The sequence below is a fragment of the Elaeis guineensis genome, chromosome 14 (assembly GCF_000442705.2).
Source record: "Elaeis guineensis isolate ETL-2024a chromosome 14, EG11, whole genome shotgun sequence".
Taxonomy (NCBI): domain Eukaryota; kingdom Viridiplantae; phylum Streptophyta; class Magnoliopsida; order Arecales; family Arecaceae; genus Elaeis; species Elaeis guineensis.
Genome location: NC_026006.2, coordinates 62,881,665 through 62,893,582, shown reverse-complemented (window position 1 = coordinate 62,893,582; position 11,918 = coordinate 62,881,665). Strand labels below are relative to the sequence as shown.

The following is an 11,918-nucleotide window of genomic DNA, read 5'->3' as shown; positions in this document are numbered from 1 at the left end:
ATGGATATAGAAGGATCAGGAGGGTCAAGTATAAATTTTTGAAAATTTTTTATGGACTTAAAAACCATGTTTTTTTTAAAAAAATATCATGATATTTTTAGACAATTTTTTTCTGATTTTAAAATAAAAAATAAATTAATAATTTATCAGTTACCGTTAATGATCCTATTAGATGGCTGGATGATATTACAATAGAAATCTAAATTTTATGATCTAATTAAGGAAATAAAAATTTTGAAATATAAATATAAATCGTTAAAAATAGACGAGGAGCCGCTTCACTCACTTGTAATTTATCCTGCCATAAAAATCATTTTGGCACTCTCACTACCGTGTGAAATTTTTTCGCTTGGCAAGTCCCTCCTCCCTATCATCCGACCTCCTTTAGAAGTCCAAATTCCTGGCTGACTGGACGCTCCCTCGGAAGAATTTCTCTTCGACCTCATGGCTCTCGCCTTCTGCTCTTCTCTCCGCTTCTCGACCTCCACTCCTTCGCCGCCATCCCCTTCTCTCCCTCTCCGAACCTCGCCGACGAGTTCCTCCCTAATTACGGTCCGTTCTCCCCAGCGGATGGGAGCCCGTTCCCTCCGCGCCCGCCCGCCTCTGCGGCCGAAGGCCACGGTCGCCGTCGACTCCCCTGCCGCTGGCCCGGACGCCTCCCGGAGCGGGCCGCCTAGGGTTTTGCTGGAGGTGAAAGATCTCATGGCCGTGATCGTGGAGTCGGGGCAGGAGATCCTTCGTGGTGTCAATCTTACGATCTACGAGGGCGAGGTGGCTCCCGGTGCATCCCTTTCTTTCTTAGTTCGTTTCTAGGAATATATGTTCGGCGAACTTTTAATCCTTGGTTTTGTTTGAATAGGTTCACGCGATTATGGGAAAGAATGGGTCCGGGAAGAGCACATTCTCAAAGGTGATCATTTGATGTTCTTTATTTTTTTTCCCTTATAATTTTAGTTTCGCTCAACCTTGATGAATGTCGAGACAACCAGTGGTGTTAATATAATGGCCGAAGTTGATATTTTTGGATTATAGAAGAACGGATTGCTAATAAAAACTGGAATTTTGTTATTCTAATTCGTTATCATGCATTTAGAGCGAATTAGAAAAAGTAGGGGAAAATTGAATAGCATAGGCTTCCGCCATGTATTATTGGGATAGTGCATGAGACTCCATGATGCTGGTGTGTTTGTTTTTACTACTATCAGGTTTAAGTTAGCATCTACTAAGTAGATATTGATGGTTAAGCCGAACCTATAGTAACACCATTACTACATGGCTTGAACTAAGGGGATGCTTGGTTTGTGACCAGAATCGGAATTAGAATGGATTGGAATCGGAATTGGAATAATCAAATCTCTTGAAGCATTTGGTTCATGATCAGAATCGGAGTTGGAATGAAAATTTGAATCCATAAGAGAGAATAGGGATTGAGTTTTAGATAGATTGGGCCATACCCATTCTACTCCGGAATTGGAATCGGAATAGGACTCCCCCTAATCAAGTAGCTGGAATGGGAGTCATCTATTCCAATTCCCATTTCAGACCTCCATTTTTCTCAACCAAGCACCCCCTAAAACTGTTATTGGACGCTTGAACAAGTTATTGCTGCTGAAAGTGTTTTTCTTTTTTTTAAAAAAAAAAAATCTAGATTTGAATGGGTTGAAATTCAAAAAATGATCGTAGGTTTAATTAGATAAAATTGATTTAAATGCAGTAATGATAACTATAGCTAGTGCTGTAAGTTGAAGATAAATTGAATGGGTCCAAATGTAGAATGATAGAAGGAGATCACATCAAGTAATGCCAGACTTTAAATTTCATGATGCCATCCTTTGTGTACTTACTAAAGTTGATGTTAACACTGAGTTTTCACATCAGGACAATGAGATGCACCTAATGCAGAACTCTTGGAGGAGAACCAATCAGATAGAGATATTAAAATAATGAGCCTCACACAAATTCTTCTTATAACTTAGTAAGAATTTCTCTCCTATAAATTATTGCTTGTGATCCTACTGATGTACATTTGGCATTTTGGGCTATTTTATGCAACCAGAAGTGAATCTGCTTGTCTAATCTGTAACTATGCTTCTGCATAGCCTCAAAATGTATTCATCAAATCTTATCTGAATTATATGGCATTGACTTTATGAATTCCTCATCGTCCTTCCTCTGTATTAAGATTACACCATCCATCTGTCATCTTTGGTTTCCTTCTGTTGGTACTTAAACACAATGCTGGTTGTGGCTTTTGCGAAGCCTCCTTAGATGCTTGATGCACATGCTCTTTCTGATTTAGATGGTTCACCTTCCATTAACTATAACTTATTTAACTCCTGCACTTAATATATTCCTAACCTTACTCATCCTTGTTTTATCACACATCAAACTCTGCTCCTCCTCCCCCCCCCCCCCCCCACACATCCACCCCTGTTCCCCCCCTCCCCTTCCTTTTTCCTTCCCTCTTCTTGCTGTGTGTGTGTTCCCTAATCATGATCTTTGTTCCATCATTTTCTCCCATATATCTACAGCATAGCTACCCTAATTTACTTCCATGATAATTGATGTAATATTGTGGATCAGGGTCATCTTCATGATGCCAATACTGTGGTACTGGTACCTATCCAATCATCTAATGTTTTTCTCTATTCTCAAGATCATGTTAAAAAGGCTAGTTAACCAGATCAAATAGTCTCGCTCCAAACCTTAAAGCATGGCTTAGATGCATCACATTAAAAATGACCTTTGATCACTTAAAGAGTAATTGTGTTTGATGAGACAATTGGACATATTAACATCATCTCATTTCTTCTTGACTTCAAGTTTTGTATTTTATTGCTTTACAGATTTTTTGAGGATTGTCTTATGTATACAGGTTCTTGTTGGTCATCCAGATTATGAGGTAACTGGAGGTAGTGTTATCTTTAAAGGTGAGAACTTGCTAGACATGGAGCCAGAGGATAGATCTCATGCTGGGCTTTTCATGAGTTTCCAGACCCCTGTTGAGATACCAGGGGTAAGCAATTTTGACTTTCTGAACATGGCATATAATGCTCGAAGAAAAAAGGAAGGGCTACCTGAGCTACCTCCTCTAGAGGTTTGGATTCTTTTGCATTATTTTTGGTTCTATTAGCTATGACTGTCGTTCTCTTATTGTATATTTCTTTCTTATTTTGAAACATTAGAACCTCAAATATTGTAATTTCTTTGGGTATCTTTGGTATACTGAAAGGTGTTATGTTCTGTGACTGTCTTATATGGATCTTATGCCTCTGTCTTTATTATTTTTGCTTGATGAATGCAGGAAAGAATGAATAACTCTATCATACAATTTATCTCAATTTTAAATTTATTTTTTAGTGTCAACAAAAGAATTTTTCCTTGATGCCATGCTTTGCATGGGCTGGCTTCCGATCTCTGTTTAAACATGAAGTAAGAATTATCTGATGGTGAGTAAACATTATTTTTGATTTAGAGAACCAGGTAAAGTGCTAAAGGGACTGTACCTGTTGTTTTCTTTATCTTTTTCTTTTTTTTAATTTTCTGCTCTGTATTCACATACCATCTTTTTCACTAGATGTGTTGAGGTTAGTATTTGCTTTACCTGGATTCAGTCATGCTTTACAAGTTTGAGAATGACTGGGAAAAATAGTAATACATATAGAGAATGAATTAGTGTGTTATTTGTCTTGAAAGCTGAAGATACTGATTCTTTGGTACTGAATATTGTTATGGCTGTTATAATTCTGATGTTATTAATGAAGATGCCGTGCATCAGTGATTCCTACCTGTTATTGTCCTGTATAATAGAAGAATGCTAGCTAATGCTTGACTATGTGTAAAACTTCCATGTATCCTTCAATTATCTTCTTCCTTAGCTATATAAGTTAAGTGAAAAATCTATATCTATGCATTTTACATTGTTCGTCTTTTACTTGATTCTTTTTTTTTTTTGAATTGTGGATGTTTTAATTTCTAGTGGTCGCATTTTTACAGTTCTATAGTTATTTGTCTCCCAAAGCTGCTGCTGTTAATATGGATCTAAGGTTTCTGGACAGAAATGTGAATGAAGGGTTTAGCGGTGGCGAAAGGAAACGCAATGAAATTTTGCAACTTGCGGTATGGAATCTGATCTTTGTATTAAGCAACAAAACTGAGTTATTTAACCACAAGAAGACTTGTTCATCATTATATAACTTAATAACATCATTTGACTGATTCCACTCCAATAATGTCTTGTATATTTCTTTTGTAAATGCAATTTGATATGCTCTATATGGTGAAGTTATGATAATCAAATGTGTAACATGATAAATAGGCTAAAGCTGTTAATGAGGAAATAAATTGCACCCTTTTTGATGATAAGGAAATAAAATGTCAGATGACTATGTTACTATAACATGTTTTGGAGGAAACGAATACAGAGACACCCAATAGCTTCAATTGGTTTGCAAAGCATTTCCACTACGAATTATTGATGTGCAACATAACAATGACTTCAATGTCTATTTTCCTCCATAAACCAAATTTGTTGCCAATTTTTTGAAACACTTAAATTATTAGGATACGTAAGCATCTTAATCTAATTGTAAACTAGATGATATGACTTTGACTTATGAAATAGACATTGATGAAAAAAGATGGTGTATAAAGTTTTACAATTTGTATAAAGTTTTACAATTTTGACATTTTCTCTTATTCGAAGAGTCAGAAAGGAGACGCATTGTGCATATCTAATATTATGGACTCCTGCCAAACTCCAACTACTTTACAATCACAATAGCTTCAAGTTACTTTAGCTTGATAATTTGAATTGCATCAAGGAGAGTGTAATGGTAGCCTAAGATTTACCAACCCAGTTGTTTTTTAGAAATCTCAGTGATCATTGTTCACATATCCAGTGAGTAGATTTGAGTAAGCTCCCACATTGCATCCATATACTTGGATAACTTGGTCCATAATGAGAAGTAATTCCTCTTAGTTGATTTTCTAGAGTTGCAAGTGGGTAGCGTAGGGAAGATGACAAGGGCACTTTGTGTCGGGCACCTTTGTGCACTACAACAGAGTCCTCTCATTTTGCTTTTGCTTCCAACCATGGCAGTGTTCTTTAAAATGACCCAACGCATCCTTGTAAACAAACTTCAAAAGTGCTGAAAATGGAAGGAATCTGGGATTCAGAAGTTGGGCAAGGTTATGGTTTATGGATACATTATACACATTCTCTTTGCACTGACCATACAGGACTCCATATTGCAGTCAATACTCTCACAAGTGAAAAATCTATTGCCAAAAATTGTGATCGATTTCTTGCTTATGTATACATAATTATATCTTTTAAGTCATGATAGTTACCTCAATTGTGCTATAATATATTCACCATCATGTTGGGTTCCTCTATTTTCAGATTCTTGAGGCAGATTTAGCAATTTTAGATGAAATTGATTCAGGGTTAGATGTTGATGCACTTCAAGATGTAGCAAAAGCAGTTAATGGGCTTTTAACACCCTACAATTCGGTTTTGATGATCACACATTATCAACGTCTTTTGGATATTATCAATCCCAGCCATGTACATATCATGGTAAGAGACCCAGATTCAGAATCAGATAATAGCATGAATGGTTAATTGTTTATTTTGCTTACTATTATTCTGTCAAATTTGTCATACCACTTTCGCATGATATTTTTTTAAAAAATGTAACCTGTTTGTGCATTTTTTATGCTGATGCTATCTTTCAAAGAATTGGACTTTTAGGGTGTTCATCAAGAAAATGTTTACTTGCCAGAAAGATGGTATATTCCACTTTGGATCCTATTCCTGGCATGTTGAATATACTAATTTGTTCCAGGGATCCCTTTCCTGGCTATTCCTAGCATGTGGACTTAACCTGAGTTGCAAATTCTGAAAAAAGTCGTATTGTCTTACAAGTATTAATCTATATGTTTAGACCTCCTATTTGCAGTATCTGAAGAATGTTTTGAGAATTGACTAGTTAAACAAGGGCATCAACCACTTGAGTAAACTGACCTGCAAATGCTATATGCAACTGATAGCATTTGCATCTAGATTTTTTTTTTTCATTCTTCTGGTGTTCTTGGGGAGTCCAATGTTCAAGTCCTGTACCCTCCTACAATATCGTGTCTATAAATCTTTTGCTTCTTTTTCCCCGAGTCCAATATTGACTCTCCTGACAAACAAAGCCGCATAGCATGTGAATTGGGTCCATTTTTTGAAATTCATTTAATGGATGTGTGGTCTTGAGCCGCATAGCATGTGAATTGGGTCCATTTTTTGAAATTCATTTAATGGATGTGTGGTCTTGATCAAACAGTTGATGGTAAATTATAGCTGCACCTATGTTGTTTTCTGCATGAGTTTATGGTTAGATTACTATAACACAAAGCCTTTTCTTCACTTGGATATGTTCAGGAGGAAGGCTCAATTGTAAAGACTGGTGATCTTTCACTGGCAAAACAGCTTGAGAAGGAGGGCTACAGAGCATTTTCTGTTTCATGATTGTGAAGTTAGTATCCAAATTGACCTAGTTTCTTCTTTGTCTGCTTTTTCCTGATAAAGAATTGATTTTTTTATTTTTTTTTGGACACACGATTTCAAAAAGTGATAGCATGACCATACATATTGTTGCCAGATATCACAAACCATATGTATAATGTATTTGATGCATCAGTGGAAAGAAATGCTACCTGATGTAATGTTTAATGATTTATCATTATCCTCCATCCTTTTGAAAAATTTGATAAAAATTTGGCATCAATATGAATTGGATGACTACATTGTGAGCCACGATTGAATAACAGGAATAATGCATTCATAAGTCATTCTGTTTTCCTGAGGTCCCGCAGGCTGATTTTTCCAAGCCCATATTTTCTGTAGTGTTTGGAACTTTCGGATATCCAATGGAAATCAGTAGCAAACTAGCGATAGCTGACTCTTAACAATTTAGCCATTTAAAGCAACCACTTATATGACTAGTCTTATTTAGTACCCACATCCTTATTAATAGTTCACCATGTGTTTGCCAAATGTTGACACCATGCAAGAGCACAAGCATGATGCACTTGCTATCTCCTTCAATTTCTTCTATCCTTCATTTGTTGATTGATTGGGGCAGAATATGAAGACCATCTTTCCTTTTTCAAGTCTGTATATTGGAGCACAGAGAAAAAAAATCCATAGATGTTATATTCCTGTAATCAGTATTTTTTTCATTCAATGTCTTTCTTTTTATTTATTTTCAGTCCCTGCTGATGTTGTCTCTGAGCAAATTAATAGGCATTACTGGTCTGCTGGTTCGCTCTTCATTATCATGCGTCTTGGAGAGGGAATCAGCAATGTTTGTTGTAATTTAGCAAAAGATTGCTCCACTCATGATAGTAAATAAAGAACCCAAACCACATTAGTGACTGTAATTGCAGTTTTAAGGCACTTGTTGTATGAAAAAAAGGATTTTAGGGCACATGCTGTACATTTTTGAACAAAAATAATGACCTATAAATTACCATGGTTATTTGTAGGCTGTTATGTATATGCTATGTTGACTGTAACAATGTGATTTTTGTTAAATATAATGATTTGATTGTTGCAATGGCTTCAACATAAAGATATTAATAGTCTTTGCATTTAGTTTATTAATATTCGATATTTATTTTTTAAATTTTATCTACCTTGTCATTATTGACATACAAAGTAAATTTAATAAATGTATGCTGTAATGGTCATCATGAATCAGCAACAAAATAAGGTTGTGCAACATTGAAATAAAGATCAGTTGTTTGCAATGTTTGAAAATCCTGGCTCTTGTACAGCTATGAAAACCCAAGGAAAATGAGTGCATTTGGACATGCATTGAATGACTCAAATCTTTCTGCTTTTTCCGTGCAAGACTCCAATCTTTCTTTTTCCATAGATTTGGTGCTTTTTGTTGGTCATGTGTTTGCTTTTTTTTTTTTGCCTTAAAACTTGTTTATTAAATGCACACCTACTGCTTAAACATCTATCAAGCATGAGCACAATGCATTAAAGAACTTCTATAATAATTTATAGAATTATAAGAATACACCTAGTATTGAATCTGCAGAAGAAAATCTTAAAACATAAATAACGTAAAAAGAGAAGATCAGCCATTGCAAAAACCGAATGTCTCAGATAAGGCTGAAAGGTTCTGGCAGTGGCTCGAATCGATGATCGAACAGAGGGCTCTGGTTGGAAGTATCTTCGATACTGTGCAGCCAATTCAAGTTCTTTGAATCCTCTTTGAGCAGAATCGCATCATATCGGGAGCTCTCATAGATATCCAGCTCATTCACTCTCGCAACATCAGACTCCCTCTCTGCAGAACCGACCACCCCCTCCCCATCTTCCGAGATGGCCAAATTGCTGTCACTGGAGACCATTCCATTATGATTTCCATCCTCTCTACCGGTCAAATCCGACATTCTTTCATCATCATCATGAGTTGCTGCTTTGTCGACAGTGCGAACAGGCAGGCTTTTTGAAGTGGTTGGGCGGATGCTCTGGGGAAAGAGAGAGGCCCCACGAATGCCCCCCATGCCTTGCCGGATGTCCTGGAATCAAATTAATCTAAATGCTTTAGCATTAGAATGTTGATGATATCACCGGATATACGGTATCTAAAGAGCCTCACCATATGCCTGAGAGCCATGTCAAGCGACTTCTTGGAGATTGTCCTCCCGAATCCAGTGCTTTCTGTGGATGAAGCTGGCTTGGTGGGTCTCCCGACCGCAGTCGACTTCTGGATTTCCTTCGGTGAATTGTTTGAGAGCTTGCCTCGATTCGAGCTCATTGAAGCTGCTGCCACAGAATTCGGTTTTGCCTGGATTGTTGATGGCACTCCTGGGCGTTGCTTGCTGGCAGAAATGGGTCTTTCTGGCAGATTCGTCCTGAGATTTGGTGGAACATTGTGTGGGGAATCTGGAGGAACTCGGGTTCGTGGGCCTGGTGAACTAGGACGTAATCCAGGGGCAGGGTTTCTGCCATTTGTTGTCGGAATCCGACCAACGGAGGAGGAGCGTGCCGAAGCTGGAGCTGGTGCTATTGGGTTGCGACGATTAGGAGTTGATGGTCTGGAGATCGAGGTTGTTGGAGCTGGAGCTGGGGTTGGTGTAATGCTGCGACGTGTTGGGGTTGATGGTCTGGAATTTGAACGAGATGCTGAAGTGCTTGAACTAGAATTTGAATTAGTAGAAGGTCGGGCGGTTGGAGTGGAAGGTCTATAGTTTTGTATTTGTTTGGATTTATTATCTCCCGAAGAACTGGAAGATGTTCGAGATTTGGAAGGTGTGGATGGACGTGACGGCACTGGACGGGAAGCTGGGGCCGTGTTTGTCCTTGTGGTAGATGCGGTGGTTGGGCGTTTGCCAGGGGTTGTGGGTCTAGAAGTAAAAGAGGCTGAGCTAGTGTTGAGTGATGTTCTATTGTTGTTAGAGAAATAACTGGAGGAGTTTGTACTGGTGAGAGAAGGACGAGTGACTGAAGTACTTCTGGCTGGTCTAGTAGATTGCCCATTCTCTGACTGAGACACAGAAAACTACAGGAGAAAATGGACGTGTTGAGACCCAAATTCTTGCAGGTAGAGGAGTCCTGATTTAGTTTGATAAACTACCATACATTTTTGTTATGGCAAAAGAGACTTGAAAAGTATGTATCAACTATGTACCACAAATGGAGTATGGTTAAGTCATGTCCCATAAGAAACCAAATTGAAGTTTAAATGTAAATTATGTTGCTGTAAAATAGTTGTTACAGTTTAATGAGATAAAAAATGGTTGTTACAGTTATATAATCTTCAAGGTAACAGAGGGAGTCGAAGCATACCCTTGAAGCTTTTGTGGCTGAGACTGATCTGACATTGGAACTGCTCCTTGGAGCTGTCGAGGACAGCTGGTGTTCGCTGGCATCTGAAGAAGGGAAGAGAGGAGTGCCAGGGGGAGTCAGAAGCCTGTCCAAGTGTCCATTTGAGTTAGATCAACCTTGTGGTTAGATTCCAGATTATCTATAATACATATATCTATCTATTTATTACAATTTTTCTCATGAATCTATAAAGTGCAACATATCAGGATAACTACCTGGCATATATTACTCTGAATCTTTTTGTTTTTCTGGTTCTTAAAAAGAAACAGTTTGAAAGGATTAACATTAAATTGGTAAAAAGAAATAAATTATTGTGAATCGATACAATTATGTATGAATCCAAAAATTTAAATCTTGATTTCCAAAGAGCAAAAGAGGAGAGTTATTTAATTAAAAAAGTTCTTATTTTTTTGATTACCAATCATAATCGCTTTTGCCAATGTCAGCTGATAAGAGATCATCTGCTCCACTCCTCACCAACTTTGCCGATCCGATCGATGTCTTGACCAGTCCTGCAGCATCAAAATTCGATACCATTACAACATAAAGCATCAAAATTTCTTCTACAAAATATTCCTGATAACAACATAATACTTCAAAAAGCAAGAAGAGAGGGGGGAAAAATAATGAGAAAAATGCAGCTAAAATAACAAAATGTCTGTCCATCAAAAACAAAGCAATCTAATGCAAACTCAAAATGCTTACGAGCAATTGCAGTAGAACATACCCGAATTATAGCCTGATATTACTGAAATCCCACAAGAAATTCTTTATTAAAGTGATGTGATATCTAAGATTCTATAGAAAAAAAGGAAATTCTTTAATCTTGATAGAAAAATGTAACCAAAATTCAAAGTTATAGTGAAAGACAATGATTCTGATGACAAAAAAAAAAAAAAATCTGGAGAACAATTTTGTTGATTCTAAGAGAACGGAGCAAGAAAAGGAAGAAAGTACGGATCCAAACCATTCTGGCTGCCGGATTCGATGGTCGAGCTGATGAACGGGTACCGACGGATCGTGGCGAAGAGATCCAAGCTCTCGTCTCCGTCCCTAGACCCTCCTCCGGCGGCGAGTCCCCTCCCCCGCCGGCGATCCTGCTGTCCGCCGGCCGCATTCCTCCCGCCGGGAAGCGATTCCTTCGATATACGACTCATCATCACTCCAGCTCTTGCCTACGGCCTCATCCTATTTGGGACAGGAGGCGGACACAAATTAGTATAGGATGGATTTTTTTTTTTTTTTTAAGTCTTTTGCTCAGATCTGAATGAGCGGAAGGAACTGGGGGGAGGGAGAGCATTAAATGGAGCAGAGGAAAGCCTGAGGGCGGCGCACTTTTTAACCGTCACTGGCTCATTGCTGTTTGTTTGTACGGTAACTGCCAGATTTCCCGGGTGGAACGTGGTTTCATGCAATCGCTGTCCTGACGGTCTCGACGAATCGTAGTTAAATCGCAACATTCCTCCTAAAGTGGCAACCGTTCAAGCCCGTGAAGTGTTATACCCAAAAAAAAAAAATGGAGACCATGACTTTGTTGCAGCTATTGAATATACGTTACTGGTATTTAAAAAATAGCACACCACAACCTTATTTTATTAAAGTATTATCTCTTTAAATTGAGTTTCTGTATTGACCGGACAAACAATGCTTTATTAGGAGAACGGTGTTATATTCGAATAGCATGTTATGGCACTAATTTCTGCTACCATATCAATCATTTTGTATTTCAAAAGATAAATGGATGATTTTTATGAAACAAAAACAACCTGTGATGTGTTATTAGAATATATTGAGGAATAGATAATTGTAATATGGATCTATCTCTTTCTCTTTTCTCAAACCATTATTTGCAAGTAAATTATAAAAAATTTCAGCAGATTTGGCCTTTAACATTGATCAATATTATTGGGAAAGAAAATAGAGTTGCCAATTTATTGACAAGTTATATTAGAGCCCCATAATTTTTTGAAATATGTGCCAAGTCCATTACGTTCAAATATCTTTAAATTTTTTCTAGTTATTA

The 11,918-nt window shown here is 37.6% G+C and overlaps 2 protein-coding genes across 2 annotated transcripts; one reads left to right on the top strand and one right to left on the bottom strand.

Annotated features, from left to right (window-relative positions):
* Positions 1-330: 330 nt before the first annotated feature.
* LOC105057226 (ABC transporter I family member 6, chloroplastic) lies at positions 331-6,741 on the top strand. Its single transcript, XM_010939745.4, has 6 exons — positions 331-771; positions 860-910; positions 2,876-3,097; positions 3,997-4,119; positions 5,405-5,581; positions 6,431-6,741. The coding sequence occupies exons 1-6, from the start codon at positions 445-447 to the stop codon at positions 6,515-6,517; spliced, it is 987 nt and encodes a 328-aa protein (XP_010938047.1). The 5' UTR covers positions 331-444; the 3' UTR covers positions 6,518-6,741.
* A 1,297-nt stretch (positions 6,742-8,038) lies between these two features.
* On the bottom strand, positions 8,039-11,190 carry LOC105057227 (uncharacterized). Its single transcript, XM_010939746.4, has 5 exons — positions 10,863-11,190; positions 10,314-10,407; positions 9,857-9,980; positions 8,667-9,569; positions 8,039-8,586 (listed from the first exon to the last, which is right to left on the bottom strand). The coding sequence occupies exons 1-5, from the start codon at positions 11,053-11,055 to the stop codon at positions 8,164-8,166; spliced, it is 1,737 nt and encodes a 578-aa protein (XP_010938048.1). The 5' UTR covers positions 11,056-11,190; the 3' UTR covers positions 8,039-8,163.
* Positions 11,191-11,918: the final 728 nt, after the last annotated feature.